Source organism: Schistocerca piceifrons, unplaced genomic scaffold (genome assembly GCF_021461385.2).
Source record: "Schistocerca piceifrons isolate TAMUIC-IGC-003096 unplaced genomic scaffold, iqSchPice1.1 HiC_scaffold_2302, whole genome shotgun sequence".
Classification (NCBI taxonomy): Eukaryota; Metazoa; Arthropoda; class Insecta; order Orthoptera; family Acrididae; genus Schistocerca; species Schistocerca piceifrons.
Genome location: NW_025728232.1, coordinates 2,937,839 through 2,961,597, shown reverse-complemented (window position 1 = coordinate 2,961,597; position 23,759 = coordinate 2,937,839). Strand labels below are relative to the sequence as shown.

General features: G+C 47.7%; 1 protein-coding gene across 1 annotated transcript in view; it reads left to right on the top strand.

Moving 5' to 3' along the window:
- Positions 1 to 607: 607 nt before the first annotated feature.
- The window catches only part of LOC124742292 (elastin-like), a gene marked incomplete at its 5' end in the record, with an annotated part of 125,459 nt that continues 102,307 nt past the window's right edge, over positions 608 to 23,759 (top strand). The window contains 2 exons of the mRNA XM_047248798.1: positions 608 to 1,369; positions 18,979 to 19,608. Coding sequence (XP_047104754.1) covers positions 608 to 1,369; positions 18,979 to 19,608 — 1,392 coding nt within the window. The remainder of the gene's footprint in view (positions 1,370 to 18,978; positions 19,609 to 23,759) is intronic.

The following is a 23,759-nucleotide window of genomic DNA, read 5'->3' as shown; positions in this document are numbered from 1 at the left end:
AAAACTGGAAGCCGTGGGCTGGAGCCTGTGACTGCGCCTTATGGATGGTCCCCTGGAGGCGCCGCTCAGCAGCAATAGTACTGGAGCAGCAGTACGAAATGCAAAAGTCGTCTGCATATAGAGAAGGTGAGTGAGGGCCCGACAGCTGCTGCTAGGCCGTTAATGGCCACGTGACTCCAGCACCCAACCCAACTGCCGACATACCATATGTTCCAGCAGCTTACAAAGAACGTTGGTGAGGCTGATGGAGCAATAGCTATCCACATCAAGCAGGTATTTACCGGGTTTGAGCACCAGAATGATAGTGTTGTCCCGCCATTGCGACAGAAAGACACCATTGCACAAAATCTGGTTGAAGATGACTGGAAGATGTCGCTTGTAGTCAGATGAGAGGTTTTATCATCTGGCTGTGGATCCGATCAGACCCAGGAGCTGTGTCGGGGCAATGTGCAAGGGCACCGAGGAGCTCCCACTCCGTAAATTGGGTGTTATAGGATACACTGCTGCGTGTAGTGAAAGGGGGCGTTCCCTTCCAGCAGCCGTTTGAGTGTGCAAAAGGCTGGGGGGTAATTCTCTGAGCCAGTGCCCGGCATAGTGCCCGGCATAGTGCCCGGCATAGTGCCCGGCATAGTGCCCGGCATAGTGCCCGGCATAGTGCCCGGCATAGTGCCCGGCATAGTGCCCGGCATAGTGCCCGGCATAGTGCCCGGCATAGTGCCCGGCATAGTGCCCGGCATAGTGCCCGGCATAGTGCCCGGCATAGTGCCCGGCATAGTGCCCGGCATAGTGCCCGGCATAGTGCCCGGCATAGTGCCCGGCATAGTGCCCGGCATAGTGCCCGGCATAGTGCCCGGCATAGTGCCCGGCATAGTGCCCGGCATAGTGCCCGGCATAGTGCCCGGCATAGTGCCCGGCATAGTGCCCGGCATAGTGCCCGGCATAGTGCCCGGCATAGTGCCCGGCATAGTGCCCGGCATAGTGCCCGGCATAGTGCCCGGCATAGTGCCCGGCATAGTGCCCGGCATAGTGCCCGGCATAGTGCCCGGCATAGTGCCCGGCATAGTGCCCGGCATAGTGCCCGGCATAGTGCCCGGCATAGTGCCCGGCATAGTGCCCGGCATAGTGCCCGGCATAGTGCCCGGCATAGTGCCCGGCATAGTGCCCGGCATAGTGCCCGGCATAGTGCCCGGCATAGTGCCCGGCATAGTGCCCGGCATAGTGCCCGGCATAGTGCCCGGCATAGTGCCCGGCATAGTGCCCGGCATAGTGCCCGGCATAGTGCCCGGCATAGTGCCCGGCATAGTGCCCGGCATAGTGCCCGGCATAGTGCCCGGCATAGTGCCCGGCATAGTGCCCGGCATAGTGAGACGTTTGAAGGCTGTGTGGTGCTCCAGGGAAGGGTGCCGCTTATGCCGCTGTAGAGCTCGCCAACTCTCTTTAATTGCTTCAGCGATTTCCTGCGACTACCAACGGACTTCCTTACACTTTGGGCACCCTAAAGAGCGAGTGATTGCGTTTTCTGCCGCAGAAACAAATGTGCTAGTCATCTGCGCAACCATCACATCAATGTTACCATGTGGGGGAGCTCCCCACTTGATCAAAGCCAATTCGGGCAGGCGTCCATGTGCCTGACACTGGGGCAGTGACAGGAAGATGGGGAAGTGGTCACTACCACATAGGTCGACATACGCTCTCCAGTGGATAGATGGGAGAAGTCCTAGGCTCCAAATTGATAAGTCAATGGCCGAGTAACTAACATGAGGCACACTGAAATGTGTGGTGGTCCCAGTATTTAAGAGGCAGAGGTCGAATTGCGACAGTGAAGTTTCGACATCTCTGCCTCGACCAGTAATCTTGGTACCACCTGACAAGTGGTTATTGGCATTAAAATCTCCCAAAAGTAGGAAAGGTTTAGGGAGTTGTTCAATCAGTGCAGCTCATGCATTCAAGGGTACTGCACCTTCTGGAGGAAGATATATATTACAGATAGGTATTTCCTGTGTCGTCGTCATTCTGACAGCCGTAGCTTCAAGAGGGGTGTAAAGGGGCACAGTGTCACTACAGAATGAGTTTAGGACAGACGCAAACTCCACCAGACAGTATTACAGTTGCTACAGTTCTTTTAATATCCCTTATAGCCACTTGGTACAGGCGTCCACATTGCTGGGAACCACGTTTTCCTGGAGGGCAATGTAGATAGCAGGTGTAAAGCTTAACAGTCACCATAGCTCAGCCATCCGGTTGAAAAAACTGCCGCAATTCCACTGGAGGATGACATGAGACAGGGAAGCAACATTTTATGAGGCAGTTTACGCCTCACAGTCACCTGCTGCCACCGATTTATAGCCGGCACAGTCTATATCTGTAGTGTGAGGGTATGGCGAGATCTAGGTCCTCAGCAGACACCGAAATTTTCCATCCCATCCTCAGTCACACAACTTGTAGGTAGCGATGGTGTGGGTGCCACTGCAATTTCCTTGGCATTAGGAGGCTTCTTGTTGGAATTCTCTCACTGCTCCTTGGGTTCCTCTGGTCGGGAGGACTTCACTGGCTCAGTCTCTGGGACTGAAGCCATATGACCTGCTGCTTTTGGGCTTTTCAGCCACTTGTGGGTGTCATCTTTCCCACTAGAAGAAAGCTGGGAAGGGAGTGACCCACAGGACCCCATCCTAGCGAAAGGAACTGAAGAAGACTTACACTTCTCTGGCTTAGAATTGGGGACAGATGTCCCCGATGGTTGGGAGGGGGGGGGGGGGGTGGTGTTGCTCCTAAAGTAGGTGGTGCAGGATCAACAGGGAAGAAAATTCTCCCACCATCGCAGGGGCAGGTGTAGTCTTCCGGCTCTGAGAGGTGACCTGGGTTGTCGGAGCCGATCATGCCAGAACTGTTGTACTGGTGGCTTAAGACAATGCCATATGTACAGGAAGCAGGTGTTCAAATTTTCTCTTAGCCTCAGTGTAGGTCAGTTTGTCCATGGTCGTGTACTCCCTGACTTTCCTTTCTTTCCTGCTCATCCTGCCCAGCCTTGGTTCATGGGAACAAAAACAGTCTTTTATTCTTGGTCATAGCATCCCAGTTGTCAGCATCTTCACACTGTGAAACGTTTAGCAGTCTATCAACAATGGCATCATGATTCATGGGTGTTTTGTAATATGGCATAGCGCAACCATAAGGTTTTGCATCTATTTCAAATTTTTTTTTATGGTTCCTGTAACTCTCCATTGAAGGTACCACAAAATGTTCAGTAATACTTTTTTTATATCAATGCTGAATGGCACAAAGTACTTTTTATTCCAAGTTAAATCTCGTTTTCAGAAAAGATCAACTGTATTGAAAATTAAATTTACGTAAGTTCTTTAACTAGCACAAAAATACCAAAACTATACAATATTACTTTCATTTTGAATTGTGTTTGAGAATTTCACTTGAAACAGGTTCAGAGAAGTCTTAGAATTATGTGTTTTTATTTTATTATAGTAACTGTGATTCAAAGAAACAAAGTGGCTACTTATGACAGCTGTGAGTTTGTAGAAGATTAACTCAATGTCCATGTTAGGTTACACTAAAATGAACTCTCACAAAAAATAATGTTTCCTGTTTTCCAAATCGAAATGGAACAGCCCATATGTGCTCCAGCCATTGGCAGAGTGGGGAAGTCGCATGTGGTACACAGCTTAGTGTGGATGAGTGTGATGGGACAAAGTGTGGTGGGGGGGCAGAAAATGGAAGGACGAAGTTGGAGAGAAAGTTTAAGTGAAGAGAATGAAATACAAGAAACAGGGCAGGGGTGGATATGTCTGTGTGCATGGGACAGGAGCAAGTGATGATTGAGGCTTGTGGGACAAAGGTATGATATAAGGCAACTCCCATGAACTTCAATCAGATAATCTGATATTGGAGACAATGGCAGTGGTGAAGTCTGAATTCTGGGAACCCATATGCTGTGGGTCGTGAAGCCATGTAGTAGCTGAGCATCTCTTTCTTGGCAGCATAGTCTGCCCATGGGTAGTCAATTGTGCTCTTCACTGCGATTTGAGATGGTCATCATGTGCCAGTTCAGGTAAAATATCATACAGAAGTTACAGTAGAGCTGGAATACATTTTGATTTTATGGATGGCCCTGCCTCTGATAGGGTGAGATATGACTCTAAAGCATGGTAAATTCCTCTAAAGGAGCTGTAATATTATCAGTTGTATTGCTGCATATGGCTAGCCTTGCATTTGGTTCTTCCACAGGCAGATGATTGATGTGGAAAGGGACTGGGAGGAAGTATGGCATAACAATGGACCAGGTTACTTAATATGTCAGGTGGCAAGTTTCCACTTTGGGAAAGAGAGAAGATGCCAGAGCCAAGACTAGGAATGCAGTTAAGTTGTCCTGTCTGTGGTAATACTGGGAACATTCCTTAACAAGTGACTGAAGGATTAGAGTCACGAGTGGTACACGAGTATGTTTGGGAGTAGAGTGCTCATCTATCATGTCCTTACCTAGGTCTTCAGGATATAAAGAGGAATTGTGAGTCACTTCATGTACAATGTCAGTGTGACCATGATGAGTAAGAGGGGATGGCAGCTATCTAACTGAACATACTGTCAGTACAAGTAATCTGTAGTTCAGCAACACGCAACACCATTCTGGAATTAAAAATTACCCTTGACCAGTCTAATATGCCACACTACAAATCTTAATGGTGTACAAACTTTTGGTGGTATGAACTTGCAAAACATGCTCTGTAAGAATTCAGCACAGAAGAGTATTATATGATTATAGAGGAAAGAACTGCCAGTTATCACAGAAATGCAGAGGCAGTAATTACAATACAGAGAGGAGGGCCTAGTGCACAACAGGGAGATTTGGGTGGTCAGGGCACCTCAGCTCATGCAGTAGAGAGAGTTTTCGCAACTGTAATTTTGACACACATTCAAACAGCCCACTCTGATCACCAGGAACTCACAGGCATTCATCCTTCATGAAAGTTTACAGTTTTCATTCTGACACAGGAAGCTGAACACTGGTTATTAGGTAAGTTGGTGTGTGACATGAGCAGCCAGTCCCATTCTGAGGAGACAAACCAGCAAAACGACTGCCCACTGAACTGCAAAAGTTGGCGATGAAAAGCTGTGTGTTGAGATGACAGTAGATATGATGGATCTTCTTCCAGGATATATCACACTTGGCTGCAAAATTCCCATTTCAAAAAATTTTCTTTGACAAATAATTGAGTCCTCTGATGTCTTCCACATGAATCAAAGCTTTTTCTTCTGAACTGAGCCTCTGGGTTATATGTAACTCAAGGCAGTGATTTGGGTCACTGGTGCAGTGAGTTATTTTTGGAAAAGTTAAATTTAATTTGAGTGTCAAGAATACAACAAAAAGGAAAATTTGATCTGGAAAGAATCATTGTCCACTTACCAATAAAAAGATGAGGGAATTAAGTACTGGTGTCAGTGGTGTTGAGTAAGAGCTTACATTATTAAAACTGAATGAAGCTCCAGGCCCAGTGGAATCCATTGATGATACTATATTGAATTTGGAGCCGAATTAGCCCCTCTTTACTATCATCAATCATAGACTCCAGGAAGAAAAAACAGTGCCCAGAAGTCTATGTCACACCTGTCTAGAAGAAGGGTAGTAGAATTGGTCCACAAAACTTATGTCCAATATTCATGACATTGATTTGTTGTAGAATGTTAAAACATATTCTCAGCTCAAATATAATGAGGTACCCCTAGCAGAATGATCTCCATGTCAATCACACACATTCTGATAACACTCACCTGAACCTTAACTTGCATCTGATTGTTACCAAAGTACAATCATTAGGGGATATCATGCAAAAGATTTGACTGGATTAACTCCTTTTGGAGGGACGACATGGCTTGTGTCATGAACAGATGTTGAGGTAACTTTGGGTGTGGCACAGGGAAGTTAGTTGGGGCTCTGTTTTTATATTAATGACCTTGTAGACTTTACTAGCAGTGATCTCTCATTTTTGCAGGTGATGCATTTAGCTGTAACATGACAAATGTCATGGGATTACTCCTACTGTTGCGTCAGACTTACTTTGTCTGGTCTAGTGCAGCAACTCAACATAGCATCATTCAACAAGTCATTAGAAACCCCTGCAGAAATACTGAGCCATGTTTCTTCTATAGCCATCCATAAATCTAAGGGTTACCAGTGCAAGATTTTAGGCATGAAATGACCTCTCTATGCCCAATAAATGTTCAATGGGGGTTCATGTCTGACAATATGGGTGGAAAAATCCTTCATTAAAACTGACCAAAATGTTTAACATGGCACACTGTCATCCATAAAAATTCTATTATTGTATTGGAATATGAAGTCCATAAATGACTGCAGATGGTCTCCAAGTAGCCAAACAAAACCATCTCCAATCAATAATCGGTTCAGTTGGACCAGAGAACCCATTCTACTATCATGGAGCCACCATGAGCTTTCACAGTTCCTAGTTGACAACTTGGATCCATGGATTTGTGGAGTCTGCATCACATAATAATCCTACCATATGCTATTACCAACTGAATTCTGGACTCATCTGACCAGACCACAGATTTCCAATTATCTAGTGTGCAACTTATATGGTCACTAGCCCAGGAGGGGTGCTGCAGGCCACACCATGCTGTTAGCAAACATGTCCTAATCAGTAATCTGCTGGCATAGCTAATTAATGTCCTAATGGATGCATTTGTCACACATCCCACATTGATTTCTGCAGTTATTTCACACAGTGTGGCCTGTGCCAGCAATGACAACTCTGTGCTGCTCTCTCATTAAGTGAAGGCAGTTTGCCATGTTGTCCACGGTGCAAGATAAAGCCTGAAACCTGGTATTTCAGCGTGCTCTTGACACTATCTTTTAATGTCGAATCCCTAAATGATTTCCAAAATGGAATGACTCGCATGTCTAGCTCCAACTGCAATCAGTGTTTGAAGTCTCTTACTGTCATGCTCACAATCACGCCTTATACCATTTCACATGAACCACTTGAGCAAAAACGACAGCTCAGCTCAGCTCAGCTCAGCCAATGCACTGGCCTTTTATACCCTGCATAAGCAATACTACCGCCATCTTCATACATGCATATCACTATCCCATGAATTGTCACCTCATTGTAATGAAGTACAGTGTGACATAAGTGACAATCTTCAGTTTCATCATGACAAGATTTTGAGCTGGTGCAAGAAAATGGCATCTTGTTTTAAATGTTGCCAGCCAGCCTCAGCAAGGGCCACCTGGCAGGATGACCGTTGCCCAGTGTCCTGATGCCCCAAGGAGACAGGCATCTACGCCTTGGCCGACGTGGGGAGGGTGCAGCTCAGTTATCAGCAGTACAATCCCTGTGTTGTCAAGGGGCTACAACCTAGAGGGTACATGATGACCCCACCATAACAGCCTGGCTACCGTGCTGGATTTCGGGTGCCATGGAAAGTCCATCATGATCGTAGGTGCAGATGGGGACGCACTATGGGCGTAACTTGTATAACCCATCAGGCGTTTAGGCCCAATTTGAGGAATAGTGGGTATGGTTACAACACTGTTACAACGCTGAGTGCCAAGGTCTTAGTGCACAGAGGACCAGGGTACACCACGTAAGGCGTCCTTCCCCAAAAGGCTCGTACTTCTGTAGAATTTTGAAAAATGGAAGTCAAACCCCATGGGGGACCATCACATGGAAGGCCGAAATGGTTGAAACTCCTTTTAGTCGCCTCTTACGCCAGGCAGGAATACCTCGGGCCTATTCTTACCCCGGACCCGCAGGGGGGAGGGGGTACTCGTATGCTGCTAATGAAACTCACCATTAGTGCTTCTCTTTCTTCTTGTCGTCCCCTGTGAACACCAGTCTCCTCCATAACTGGTATTGTGGGTCCTGGTTGTCAGGAAGAAAGATCAATTTAAAGTTACTGTCAAAATTTAGGCACAAATGTAAGACAACTATAATACACGTGAAAGAGGGACAAAGGGTTTTTAATCATGGAATGAAAATGGCGCAAATTAAACAATAGAAAACCCAGGTTGGAATATTAACAATATTATGAAAATAATAGATTTATACTCACCATAAAGATGACATGTTGAGCTGCTGACAGGCATGAGCAAAAGACTATTGTGTCAGGTTGCATGAACTTACGAACATGTATGCGTGTGCATGTGGGGGGACTTACATCCATTTCAAGAGTCACCAGGTGCATTTTCTTTGGGATTTTCCATGCATTAGTGATACTGAGTCATAGATGCCACCATAAAGAAGGAGTATTTCTTGTGGGACTAGTCAAAAGTGTAGTTCCTTAAAAGGGCACAGCATCCTTTTCAGTAGCACATAAATAAGCCACTATAAGTAACTGATGTGGCCTTGTGACAACTTAAATGGTTTTTCTGTGCTGATACAGCAAACATCTCAAAGCAAGAGGAAACCACAGCCATTATCTATCAAGGACATGCAGCTCTACTGTTTGGTTAAATGATGGTATCCTCTTTAGGAAGAGACTCCAGAGCTAAAAATGATCCCCCATTTGGATTTCCAGGTAAGGACCACTCAGGAGTTTGTTGCCATATCAGGAGAAACAAAACTGGAATCATACAAGTCTGAGCTGGTAAATTGTATCATTTAATCTGTCAGGGACCCTAGAAAATGTATAAAGGGAAATGTACAGGTTGAAGTTAGATGTCATGGGAATTAGAGTAGTTTGATGGTAGGAGGAACAAAATTTCTGGTTAAGTGAATATAGGGCTGTGGAAAGGAACTAAATAGTAGTAATGCAAGAATAGGTGTAATAATGATCAAGAAAATAACAATGCAAGTAAGCTACTAAGAACAACACTGTAACATTATTGCAGCCAAGATATGTGAAGCCAAATCCCACAGCTGTGGTACAAGTTTACAATACAGCTGGCTCTGCATATTGAGAAATTGAATGTGGTGAGACAAAATACAATATTTGGATAGTTAATGAACACAGAAATTTAATTGTGACAGGGGTTGGAAATTCAATAGTAGGAAAAGAAAGAGGACATATAGAAGAGGAATGTGGACTGGGAAAAGGAATGAAAGAGGAAGCTGCCTGGTACAATTTTGCACAGAACAATTTAATCATCAGTAACACTTGGTTAAAGAATCATGAAAGAAGGTTACACACATAGAAGATCTGCAGCCACCACAAGGTTTCAGATTGATTATACGATTTTGGGAGAAGAGAATTAGAAATCTGCGTCCAAATTCAAAGATATATCAAGGTGCAATGCAGAATGATCATGATGTACTGGTTATATATTGTAGATTAAAATTTAAGCAATGTCAAAAAGGTAGGAGGACATATTACCTGAATAAGCTGAAAGAGCCAGAGGTTGCTGCAAGTAATGGAGGGAGCATTATGCAATGACTGACAATACAAGGAGAAAAGGAACACAATAAGACAAGTGTGGGCTAGCAGCCCACCAGTGGTTTTTGTGAGGCCTGCCAATAAAGTCAGAATTTTTTGTAACAATTTATAACTTTCTTGAAATGCAAATTAAACTATTGCATGCTATCATTTAAGAACTGTGACCCTCTGCTTACCTCTGCCTACACAAGAATGGCCCCAAAGCCAATGATATTGCCCATTACCGCAGTAGCAGAGCAATAGGTAGCTTTGAGAGCTGGAATTATGAAGGCAGAAGAGGACCAATTACGTGAAAAGAAAAGGCTCAGTAGAAATCATTTGACAACACAGGAGATCAGAATTCAGTTGTTGAAAAAATATAAAAATGCAGCAAATGAAGCATGCAAAAGTGAATAAAAGTCAATGAGTGACAGGCAGTAACAAATTGCTAAGCAAGAAAGGCTACAGTCCAAATTTAAGGATCCAGAAGGAGATGTCACTAGGGGAAACTGAAGAGGCCTTAGGAGGTAACAGAAGCAGAAGTATGAATATCAAGAACTGAGATAGACAGCAATTTTTAAATAATGAAGAAAAAGCTGAGAGTATATAGACGATCTGTACATAGGACGTCAACCTGAGGGCAATGTTATAGATATGGAAGAGGATGTGGACAAAAATGAGATGGGAGATATGATACATCAAGGACCTGAAGGATCTGAGTCAAAACAAGGTTCATGGAATGGACATCATCTTGTCGTAACTACTAACAGCCTTGGGAGAGCAGCCGTAATGAAACAGAACTATTCCATATGGTGTGAATACGTATGAGACAGATGATAGTTGATTTACAGGTGGGATAAGGGACCAAACTACAAGGTCACTTATTTGTTCCTAATAAAACAATGCCACAAGGGTGAGAATAAAATGGACGAAACATATAACACAAAATGGAAAGAAAAGAAAAGCTACAAGAACAAAGGGAAGGCAACGAATATTAAAAAGAACAAAAGAGAACAAGAAAAGAGAGAAGCTAGAAACAGAAGGGAGTAAAACATGAAAGGAAATTACAGTGGCTTGCCGACCACGAGAATAAAAAGGGAAAGTCAGACACACCACAATACATTGAAACCTCCACCCTAAAACCATTAGGTTGGAGGACACTGAGGGACGAAGGACATGTGCTAAAACCTACATAGAAGTATAAAACCCACTCTCATGGACAAAACTTAAAACTAAAGCTGATGTGGAGGCATTGTCACCCAACACTGAAGACAGCGTGCTGGGAAAGTTAGAAGTCTACCGCAGAGCGGCTAAAAGTGGGCAGTCCAGCAAGAGGGACGACTGTCATTTGGGAGCCACAGCGACACTGAGGTGGGTCCTCACAACAGAGTAGGTAACCATTTAGCCACGTTTGGCCAATGAGGAGCCAGCAGAGGACAACTGCCTCCCTGTGAGAGGCCTGCATGGATAACTTCCACACATTCATTGTCTCCTTAATGACACACAGTTTTGTTGTGTGTGCTGTTATGCTATTCCATCACACAAAGCCGGAAAACCCATGCAGTGTATGACAGAATGCAGGTCAGCTGCAGAGATACTGATCTCCAGAAGTGATTTCTGCGTCACCTGTTTGGCCAGCTTGTCGGAAATTTCGTTGCCAGGGATTCCGACGTGTCCTGGGATCCACACAAACACCACGGGATGGTGGGACTGTTCCAGGGAATAGATGGACTCCTGAATGGACACTACCAGAGGATGGAGAAGGTAGCACTGGTCGATAGCTTGCTGGCTGCTCAGTGAGTCAGTATGCAGGAGAAATGACTCGCCAGGGCACGAGTGGATGTACTCAAGAGCACGATATATGGTCGCCAGCACTGCAGTGAAAACACTGCAGCCAACTGGCAAGGTGTGCTGCTCAACATGTCCTCCATGAACATATGTGAAGCCTACGTGACCATCAGCCATTGAGCTGTTGGTGTAAACCACTTCAGAGCCCCCTAACTCGTCAAGAATCGAGAGGAAGTGGCAGCGGAGAGTGGCGGGGTTAATGGAGTCCTTAGGGCCATGCAAAATGTCCAGATGAAGCTGTGGTCAAGGCATATACCATGGAGGTATACGTTGGTTGGTTGGTTGGTTGGTTGGGGTTTAAGGGACCAAACAGCAAGGTCATCAGTCCCTTGTTTCAGATAGGCTCCATTCCGCTAATGGGACATCTCAGTATAGTCAGAAAAATAAAACGGAAAAAGGTAAAACGTAAAAGGGCAGTCATGTTCTCATTGGTAAAAAACAAAAAGAGGGAAGTCAGCAAGAGAACGAACACTATGCTGAAGCAGCATAGGAAAGACCACCTGTGACGAAAAGGTACAGCTGCTAGAATGTAGAAAGTACGTATGGGAATAAAAAGAATAATCAAGCCGGAAAAAAAGGGTAAAAATAGAGTAAAAGGGGAAGAAAAGAGGATGTCGGTCAGGGAGGGGAATCAGGATTCTCCAAACACTGCTTACAGTGGGAGACACCCAAACAGTCACCGCCCTGCCCCAACACCAGACAGAGATTAAAAACCTTAAAACTGAGAATAAAAACCACTCTCCCGTAGGAAACCTAGAACCAGAGAGACCATCCGGGAATCGTCAGCCAACATCAAAGGTAAAGTGCGGGGGAGTCTGTACTTAGCACGCAGAGCCAAAAGAAGGGGGCATTCAACCAAAATGTGGGCTACTGACTGGAAGGCTCCACAACCACATAGTGGGGGTGGCTCATCACGCAAAAGAAAACCATGGGTAAGCCTGGTATGGCCAATGCGGAGAAGACACAGTGTGGTCGAGTCCTTTTGCGATAGGCGAAAGGAAGAACGCCACGGCCCTGGTGCCACCTTAATTGCACGAAGTTTATTAGACAGGGGAGTAGCCTCCCAAGAATTGGCCCATGACTGTGCGAAGTGGGATTTGATGTGAAGCCGTAAATCCGCTGCAGGTGGTGTTACAGAAAACGGAGGGTAAGTAACTGCTCCCACAGCCAAACGATCAGCGAGCTCATTTCCCGGGATACCCACATGTCCAGGGACCCAAAGGAAATCAATGGAACAAGTAGCAAGGTGAATATCAGCGAGATGGTCATGGATGGCAGAGACCAAGGGATGGCGCGAAAAACACCACTCAATAGCAAGAAGGCCACTCATCGAGTCCGTGCATAACAAAACGCAGTTGTGTTGGGACTGTTTAATAAAGGTAAGGGCCTGTGAAATTGCCATCAATTCCGCAGTAAACACCCCACATGTAGGTGGCAGCAGATGACTTTCCGTTCCAACAGAGGACGTGAAGGCATACCCAACACTATCAGCAGATTTAGAGCCATCAGCGTAAAAAACAACAGCATCCCGAAACTCCCACAAAATTTGGCGGAAAAAGGAACGGAACACCACCGGGGGGATGGAATCATTCGGACCGCAGCGGAGATCCATCCGAAGTCGAGGCCGAGGAACTAATCAAGGAGGGGTGGAGGGGAGGGAGCGAGGAAGGCAGGACAAAGAAGGAAGCTGAAAATCATGGCAAAGAGACGTAAGGCGCAGCCCAACCGGTAAACCCGCCCGAGGGCGGGAGTCGGGTGAGTGACGTCCATGGTCTGGGAAGAGGATAGAATAGGAAGGATGAGTGGGAGAGGAACGGATAGTGAGTGCATAAGACACCAGAAGCTGTGACCGCCGAACAGAAAGGGGGGGGGATCCCAGCTTCAACCAGGAGACTATCAACAGGGCTAGTAGGGAAGGCACCGGTGGCTAAACGGATACCACGATGGTGGACTGGATCCAGCATGTGCAGTGTGGAAGGAGCAGCTGAACCATAAACTTGACAACCATAGTCCAAGCGAGACAGAACTAGAGCACGATAAAGATGGAGGAGGAGGAAACGGTCCGCACCCCAAGACGAGTGGGCAAGGAAGCGAAGGACATTGAGTTTACCGAAACATCCTACCTTCAGGAGTCTGATATGGGGCAGCCAAGTGAGCTTGTTGTCGAAAAGACGACCCAGGAAACGAAACTGTGGGACCACAGGCAATCGTTGGGCAGCGAGATAGAGCTCTAGATCAGGGTGGACCGTAGTACGGCGACAGAAGTGGACCACTCGCGATTTTAAAGGAGAGAATTGAAACCCGTGTGAGAGGGTCCATGCAGAGGCACGCCATATAGCTACCTGGATCTGCCGCTCTGCAGATGCCATCGAGGAGGAACTAACCCAAATGCAGAAATCATCCACATACAGGGCAGGGGCGACCAAGGGACCGACAGAGGCCACAAGTCCATCGATAGCAATGAGGAAAAGAAGGACACTCAAGACAGAACCCTGTGGGATGTCCGTCTCCTGGGTCCGTGGAGAACTAAAAGCAGTACCAACTCCAACTCTAAATGACCGATGGATCAGGAACTGGCGGATAAAAATCGGGAGTGGGCCCTGAAGACCCCACTGATGAAGGGTAAGTAAGATGTGATGGCGCCAGGCCGTGTCATAGGCCTTGCGAAGGTCAAAAAACACTGCAACCAAATGGCGGCGCTGGGAAAAAGGCTGCCGAACTGCGGATTCCAAGCGAAGTAAATGATCGATTGAAGACCATCCCTCTCGGAAGCCACACTGGTAAGGCGACAATAGATCCCGAGATTCGAGGTCGCAATTGAGCCGACGGGCTACCATCCGTTCAAGTAACTTACAAACAACATTGGTCAAGCTAATTGGCCAATAGCTGTCAACAGATAGGGAGTTCTTACCAGGCTTAAGGACAGGAACCACAATGCTATCCCTCCACTGAGAAGGGAAGTCACCCTGGAGCCAGGTACGGTTAAACACCCGAAGATGATGTTGCCATTGTGGAACATTGAGATGTTGAAGCAGTTGGTTATGAATGGAATCCGGGCCAGGGGCCGTATCATGAGAAGAAGATAGAGCAGAAAGAAATTCCCATTCAATAAAAGGTTCGTTGTAAGTTTCTGACTCACAAGGGGTGAAACATAAGGTGGAAGCTTCAGCCAGCTGTTTTTGATGAAGGAAAGCAGCTGGATAGGAGGCTGACGCTGACGCCACTGCAAAATGGGTTGCAAGATATTCTGCAAGAACTAATGGGTCCGTACAAATGCCATCTGGGAGGTGAAGGCCTGGGAGGGTGGACTGCCGATGGCAACCTTGGAGAGAGCGAAGTGTAGCCCATACCCGTGACAGAGGGACAGTGGAACCAAGGGAAGAAACGAATCGTTCCCAACATATCCGCTTGCTCTGTTTGATTAAATAACGGGCTTTAGCACGGAGGCGTTTAAAGGTAGTAAGGCTGGCGACGGATGGGTGCCTCTTAAAGTGTTGCATAGCTCGACGGCGATCACGGATGGCAATGGCAATGGCTGTACTCCACCACGGGACTTGCCGGCGATGAAATGGTCCAGATGAGCGCGGGACAGCAAGGTTAGCAGCGCGAACAATCGCGTCAGACACGTCACGTAGGACGTCATCAATACAACCCGACAAAGAGGGAGAAAACTCGACCTGTGCAGTGTATAGAGGCCAATCGGCGCGGTGGAAAGACCAACGAGGTAACCTGTCCATCGGGGAGCGGGAGGGGAGCGTGATAATCAACGGGAAATGGTCACTATCACAAAGGTCGTCGTGTGGCGACCAGTGTAATGAAGGGAGGAGAGAGGGAGGAGAACGAGAAAGATCAATGGCAGAAAAGGTACCATGACCGGCACTGAAATGAGTAGGGGAGCCATCATTAAGAAGGCACAGGTCGTGGTCTGCAATAAATTGGTCTATAAGAAGACCTCGTCTAGATGGAAAGGCACTGCCCCACAAAGGATGATGAGCATTAAAATCCCCAAGGTGGAGGAAGGGAGGAGGAAGTTGCTGAAGAAGGGTGGTTAAGGCAGCAGGTGTAGCAGTCCTGTCAGGAGGGAGATAAAGATTGCGAACTGTGACTGCAGAGTCTAAGTGGACCCTAACAGCAACCGCTTCCAATGTAGTTTGGAGAGGAATCCACGTGCTAGCAATGTCTGTACGGACCAACGTACAAACGCCACCAGAAGCTCGCAAGGGTCCGACCCGATTTCGACAGAAAACACGGAACCCACTGAGGGTCGGTGAGTGAGCATCAGTAAAATAAGATTCCTGGAGAACAACGCAAGCTGCAGAGTAGGACGAAAGAAGGGATTGCAATTCTGAAAAGTGACGATAGTATCCATTACAATTCCATTGGAGAACCACAGAATGATGGTTTAAATGAGGGCTGAACACGCTAAATCCAGTCATACCGCCGGGTCCCCACCCTTCACCGACAAGGAGGGGGCGACATCCATGAACGACAGGTCAGAATCCGGTTGTGAAGTCGGGGAAGAAACCTCCGGTTACACCAGAGGCTCTTTGTCCCGGGACTTAACGTTTCTTCTTGTTTTCAGGCTGAGATCGAGGAGGGCTGTGTGGCATAAAGGAGCCAGCTGCAGCAAGATCAGGAACAGAAAGAGACCGGGCGACCTGGGGGCCGACAGACCGCGGCTCTCGCGGTCGCCGCGCGGCAACAGACCTTTGACCTGGAAGGTGCCTGGAAGGGGCATCCCGGGAGAGGCGCCCTTGACCGGCAGACGCCGAAGGTTTGGGACACTTCTCCGGCTGGGGAGGGGGAGCAGTGCCCATAGGAGAAGGTATTGGAGCCGCAGGGGAGGGGGGGAGGAGAGGGGTCCGGGATGGGGGTAAGGAAGCGGGAGGAAGGGGTGAAGATGTAACCAAGGCGTAACTAGATGTCATGGACACAGGGTGCAGTCGTGCATATTTCTTACGGGCCTCTGTGTAGCTTAAACGATCGAGGGACTTATACTCCTGTATCTTTTTTTCTTTCTTATATACTGGGCAATCTGGTGAACGTGGAGAATGACTACCATGACAATTTACACATACAGGAGGGGGAACACAGGGACTCCCCTCATGGAGTGGACGTCCACAGTCACCACAGAGAGGGTCCTGGGAACAGCGAGAAGACATGTGGCCAAAACGCAAGCACTTAAAACACCTCATAGGAGGAGGGATGTACGGCTTCACATCACAGCGATAGACCATAATCTTAACTTTCTCAGGAAGGGTATCCCCTTCAAAGGCCAGGATAAAGGCACCAGTATCAATACGATTATCTTTAGGACCCTTCTGAACACGCCGAACAAAGTGAACACCCCGCCGTCCGAGATTGTCCCGAAGTTCCTCAACAGTTTGAAGGATGAGGTCCCTGTGAAAAATCACACCTTGTACCATATTTAGAGACTGGTGAGGGGTAATGGACACAGGAATTGTGCCAAGATGGGTACAGGCACGAAGGGCCACAGATTCGGCAGCTGAAGCAGTTTTTATCGGCAACGAACCCGACCGCATCTTGCTCAGGGAGTCCACTTCGCCAAGCTTGTCTTCAATGTGTTCCACAAAGAATAAAGGTTTGACACTGGTGAAAGTATCTCCATCAGTCCTGGTGCAAACTAGATAACGGGGGAAAGGTTTTGCCCCTAGCCGACGGGACTGACCCTCTTCCCAGGGGTAGCCATGGAAGGGAAGGCCGAAGGGGCAAGAGAAGCAGCACTTGAGGAATCAGTTCCATGCAGAGAGATGGCTGCAGAATAACAGCCTGAGTTCTGGACCCGTACGCATTTCATTTGCATAGCGTCCGCCCACTCTGATCAGGGGCTCTCCTCACGGGGAGCACCCAGCCACAGCAAGGGCCGTCTGGCACGCCGGCCATTGCTGGGGGTTCCGATGCTCCAGGATGACGAGCAACCACTCCAAGGCATACATGAGGAGGTCACAGCTCAGGTATCAGAAGTGTGATCCCTGTGTGTTCAGGGGGCTCAACCAAAAGGGTACATAGCGACCCCACCACACGGGCTGGCTACCGTGCTGGCTATGCACCCTAGTATCAGACAACGATGTGAAAGAAAAGGTGGAATGTACTAGGAGGGCACACGTCAGAGACACTAGGTAAGGTGCTCTTCCCCAAATGGCTCACACTACGGAGGAGAAATTTTGTAATGTAGGTCAAACCCCAGAGGGGGACCAAGGAATGCCAAAAGGAGGAGATGATTACGCAACAAGGCCGGAGTGTAAAACCAACAGAACCAGGAGGATAGCGGGGGCCAACATAAGCAAGGACACCAATAGAGGGAGAGGAGAGGGCGAGGGGAAAGGAGCATGGAGGGGAAAGGAGGGGAAGGGAAAGGAAATGCAGCCCGGGAGAGAAAGAAGGCTGCAATGGCTCGGGGCCCCGTGCTCGCCACGCACGTATCCACAAAAGAGTTGTGGACCCCCTGCGGGGGGGGGGGGGGGGGGGGCGGGGGAAGTATACGTGAATGGACCACAAGTAGAGGTGGTAAAGGGAAGGACTCCAGTTCAGAGAGAAGGACCGCACGCAAACCACGAACGTTGGATTCGATCTGGGCCACTGATGTGGGAGATGGACCGCCACGGATGGGAAAAGGAGACGGTAATTCCGATGGTCAGGGCAACTATGAATGTGTGCTGTGTAACTGGTGAGCAGTTGCGCACGTCTGATCTGCAGTGGAGGGACACCAGCCTCCACCAGTATGGTGGTCACCGGACTCATTCTAAAAGCTCCTGCCTCTAATCAAACCCCACAGTGGCGCACAGGGTCGAGTAATTGCAATGCTGAAGTCGTTTCAGAACCATGAACCACACGCCAATAGTCAATTCGGGATTGGGCAAGGGCTCAGTAGAGCTGCAGCAGTGTACAGCGATCTGCATCCCAAATAGTGTTGCTCAGGCAACAGAGGGAATTGAGGTGCTGCCAGCACTTCTGCTTAAGCTGACAAAGATGAAGGAGCCAAGTCAATCGAGCATTGAAAACCAATCCTAGAAACTGATATGTCACCACTACAGTGAGTGGATCGTCAATAAGGTAAAGTGCGGGTTCCAGGTCAATGGTACAACTCCGACAGAAGTGCATGACGCACGACTTTGCGGGTGAAAACTGGAAGCCGTGGGCTGGAGCCTGTGACTGCACCTTATGGATGGTCCCCTGGAGGCGCCGCTCAGCAGCAATAGTACTGGAGCAGCAGTACGAAATGCAAAAGTCGTCTGCATATAGAGAAGGTGAGTGAGGGCCCGACAGCTGCTGCTAGGCCGTTAATGGCCACGTGACTCCAGCACCCAACCCAACTGCCGACATACCATATGTTCCAGCAGCTTACAAAGAACGTTGGTGAGGCTGATGGAGCAATAGCTATCCACATCAAGCAGGTATTTACCGGGTTTGAGCACCAGAATGATAGTGTTGTCCCGCCATTGCGACAGAAAGACACCATTGCACAAAATCTGGTTGAAGATGACTGGAAGATGTCGCTTGTAGTCAGATGAGAGGTTTTATCATCTGGCTGTGGATCCGATCAGACCCAGGAGCTGTGTCGGGGCAATGTGCAAGGGCACCGAGGAGCTCCCACTCCGTAAATTGGGTGTTATAGGATACACTGCTGCGTGTAGTGAAAGGGGGCGTTCCCTTCCAGCAGCCGTTTGAGTGTGCAAAAGGCTGGGGGGTAATTCTCTGAGCCAGTGCCCGGCATAGTGCCCGGCATAGTGCCCGGCATAGTGCCCGGCATAGTGCCCGGCATAGTGCCCGGCATAGTGCCCGGCATAGTGCCCGGCATAGTGCCCGGCATAGTGCCCGGCATAGTGCCCGGCATAGTGCCCGGCATAGTGCCCGGCATAGTGCCCGGCATAGTGCCCGGCATAGTGCCCGGCATAGTGCCCGGCATAGTGCCCGGCATAGTGCCCGGCATAGTGCCCGGCATAGTGCCCGGCATAGTGCCCGGCATAGTGCCCGGCATAGTGCCCGGCATAGTGCCCGGCATAGTGCCCGGCATAGTGCCCGGCATAGTGCCCGGCATAGTGCCCGGCATAGTGCCCGGCATAGTGCCCGGCATAGTGCCCGGCATAGTGCCCGGCATAGTGCCCGGCATAGTGCCCGGCATAGTGCCCGGCATAGTGCCCGGCATAGTGCCCGGCATAGTGCCCGGCATAGTGCCCGGCATAGTGCCCGGCATAGTGCCCGGCATAGTGCCCGGCATAGTGCCCGGCATAGTGCCCGGCATAGTGCCCGGCATAGTGCCCGGCATAGTGCCCGGCATAGTGCCCGGCATAGTGCCCGGCATAGTGCCCGGCATAGTGCCCGGCATAGTGCCCGGCATAGTGCCCGGCATAGTGAGACGTTTGAAGGCTGTGTGGTGCTCCAGGGAAGGGTGCCGCTTATGCCGCTGTAGAGCTCGCCAACTCTCTTTAATTGCTTCAGCGATTTCCTGCGACTACCAACGGACTTCCTTACACTTTGGGCACCCTAAAGAGCGAGTGATTGCGTTTTCTGCCGCAGAAACAAATGTGCTAGTCATCTGCGCAACCATCACATCAGTGTTACCATGTGGGGGAGCTCCCCACTTGATCAAAGCCAATTCGGGCAGGCGTCCATGTGCCTGACACTGGGGCAGTGACAGGAAGATGGGGAAGTGGTCACTACCACATAGGTCGACATACGCTCTCCAGTGGATAGATGGGAGAAGTCCTAGGCTCCAAATTGATAAGTCAATGGCCGAGTAACTAACATGAGGCACACTGAAATGTGTGGTGGTCCCAGTATTTAAGAGGCAGAGGTCGAATTGCGACAGTGAAGTTTCGACATCTCTGCCTCGACCAGTAATCTTGGTACCACCTGACAAGTGGTTATTGGCATTAAAATCTCCCAAAAGTAGGAAAGGTTTAGGGAGTTGTTCAATCAGTGCAGCTCATGCATTCAAGGGTACTGCACCTTCTGGAGGAAGATATATATTACAGATAGTTATTTCCTGTGTCGTCGTCATTCTGACAGCCGTAGCTTCAAGAGGGGTGTAAAGGGGCACAGTGTCACTACAGAATGAGTTTAGGACAGACGCAAACTCCACCAGACAGTATTACAGTTGCTACAGTTCTTTTAATATCCCTTATAGCCACTTGGTACAGGCGTCCACATTGCTGGGAACCACGTTTTCCTGGAGGGCAATGTAGATAGCAGGTGTAAAGCTTAACAGTCACCATAGCTCAGCCATCCGGTTGAAAAAACTGCCGCAATTCCACTGGAGGATGACATGAGACAGGGAAGCAACATTTTATGAGGCAGTTTACGCCTCACAGTCACCTGCTGCCACCGATTTATAGCCGGCACAGTCTATATCTGTAGTGTGAGGGTATGGCGAGATCTAGGTCCTCAGCAGACACCGAAATTTTCCATCCCATCCTCAGTCACACAACTTGTAGGTAGCGATGGTGTGGGTGCCACTGCAATTTCCTTGGCATTAGGAGGCTTCTTGTTGGAATTCTCTCACTGCTCCTTGGGTTCCTCTGGTCGGGAGGACTTCACTGGCTCAGTCTCTGGGACTGAAGCCATATGACCTGCTGCTTTTGGGCTTTTCAGCCACTTGTGGGTGTCATCTTTCCCACTAGAAGAAAGCTGGGAAGGGAGTGACCCACAGGACCCCATCCTAGCGAAAGGAACTGAAGAAGACTTACACTTCTCTGGCTTAGAATTGGGGACAGATGTCCCCGATGGTTGGGAGGGGGGGGGGGGGGGGGGTGGTGTTGCTCCTAAAGTAGGTGGTGCAGGATCAACAGGGAAGAAAATTCTCCCACCATCGCAGGGGCAGGTGTAGTCTTCCGGCTCTGAGAGGTGACCTGGGTTGTCGGAGCCGATCATGCCAGAACTGTTGTACTGGTGGCTTAAGACAATGCCATATGTACAGGAAGCAGGTGTTCAAATTTTCTCTTAGCCTCAGTGTAGGTCAGTTTGTCCATGGTCGTGTACTCCCTGACTTTCCTTTCTTTCCTGCTCATCCTGCCCAGCCTTGGTTCATGGGAACAAAAACAGTCTTTTATTCTTGGTCATAGCATCCCAGTTGTCAGCATCTTCACACTGTGAAACGTTTAGCAGTCTATCAACAATGGCATCATGATTCATGGGTGTTTTGTAATATGGCATAGCGCAACCATAAGGTTTTGCATCTATTTCAAATTTTTTTTTATGGTTCCTGTAACTCTCCATTGAAGGTACCACAAAATGTTCAGTAATACTTTTTTTATATCAATGCTGAATGGCACAAAGTACTTTTTATTCCAAGTTAAATCTCGTTTTCAGAAAAGATCAACTGTATTGAAAATTAAATTTACGTAAGTTCTTTAACTAGCACAAAAATACCAAAACTATACAATATTACTTTCATTTTGAATTGTGTTTGAGAATTTCACTTGAAACAGGTTCAGAGAAGTCTTAGAATTATGTGTTTTTATTTTATTATAGTAACTGTGATTCAAAGAAACAAAGTGGCTACTTATGACAGCTGTGAGTTTGTAGAAGATTAACTCAATGTCCATGTTAGGTTACACTAAAATGAACTCTCACAAAAAATAATGTTTCCTGTTTTCCAAATCGAAATGGAACAGCCCATATGTGCTCCAGCCATTGGCAGAGTGGGGAAGTCGCATGTGGTACACAGCTTAGTGTGGATGAGTGTGATGGGACAAAGTGTGGTGGGGGGGCAGAAAATGGAAGGACGAAGTTGGAGAGAAAGTTTAAGTGAAGAGAATGAAATACAAGAAACAGGGCAGGGGTGGATATGTCTGTGTGCATGGGACAGGAGCAAGTGATGATTGAGGCTTGTGGGACAAAGGTATGATATAAGGCAACTCCCATGAACTTCAATCAGATAATCTGATATTGGAGACAATGGCAGTGGTGAAGTCTGAATTCTGGGAACCCATATGCTGTGGGTCGTGAAGCCATGTAGTAGCTGAGCATCTCTTTCTTGGCAGCATATTCTGCCCATGGGTAGTCAATTGTGCTCTTCACTGCGATTTGAGATGGTCATCATGTGCCAGTTCAGGTAAAATATCATACAGAAGTTACAGTAGAGCTGGAATACATTTTGATTTTATGGATGGCCCTGCCTCTGATAGGGTGAGATATGACTCTAAAGCATGGTAAATTCCTCTAAAGGAGCTGTAATATTATCAGTTGTATTGCTGCATATGGCTAGCCTTGCATTTGGTTCTTCCACAGGCAGATGATTGATGTGGAAAGGGACTGGGAGGAAGTATGGCATAACAATGGACCAGGTTACTTAATATGTCAGGTGGCAAGTTTCCACTTTGGGAAAGAGAGAAGATGCCAGAGCCAAGACTAGGAATGCAGTTAAGTTGTCCTGTCTGTGGTAATACTGGGAACATTCCTTAACAAGTGACTGAAGGATTAGAGTCACGAGTGGTACACGAGTATGTTTGGGAGTAGAGTGCTCATCTATCATGTCCTTACCTAGGTCTTCAGGATATAAAGAGGAATTGTGAGTCACTTCATGTACAATGTCAGTGTGACCATGATGAGTAAGAGGGGATGGCAGCTATCTAACTGAACATACTGTCAGTACAAGTAATCTGTAGTTCAGCAACACGCAACACCATTCTGGAATTAAAAATTACCCTTGACCAGTCTAATATGCCACACTACAAATCTTAATGGTGTACAAACTTTTGGTGGTATGAACTTGCAAAACATGCTCTGTAAGAATTCAGCACAGAAGAGTATTATATGATTATAGAGGAAAGAACTGCCAGTTATCACAGAAATGCAGAGGCAGTAATTACAATACAGAGAGGAGGGCCTAGTGCACAACAGGGAGATTTGGGTGGTCAGGGCACCTCAGCTCATGCAGTAGAGAGAGTTTTCGCAACTGTAATTTTGACACACATTCAAACAGCCCACTCTGATCACCAGGAACTCACAGGCATTCATCCTTCATGAAAGTTTACAGTTTTCATTCTGACACAGGAAGCTGAACACTGGTTATTAGGTAAGTTGGTGTGTGACATGAGCAGCCAGTCCCATTCTGAGGAGACAAACCAGCAAAACGACTGCCCACTGAACTGCAAAAGTTGGCGATGAAAAGCTGTGTGTTGAGATGACAGTAGATATGATGGATCTTCTTCCAGGATATATCACACTTGGCTGCAAAATTCCCATTTCAAAAAATTTTCTTTGACAAATAATTGAGTCCTCTGATGTCTTCCACATGAATCAAAGCTTTTTCTTCTGAACTGAGCCTCTGGGTTATATGTAACTCAAGGCAGTGATTTGGGTCACTGGTGCAGTGAGTTATTTTTGGAAAAGTTAAATTTAATTTGAGTGTCAAGAATACAACAAAAAGGAAAATTTGATCTGGAAAGAATCATTGTCCACTTACCAATAAAAAGATGAGGGAATTAAGTACTGGTGTCAGTGGTGTTGAGTAAGAGCTTACATTATTAAAACTGAATGAAGCTCCAGGCCCAGTGGAATCCATTGAT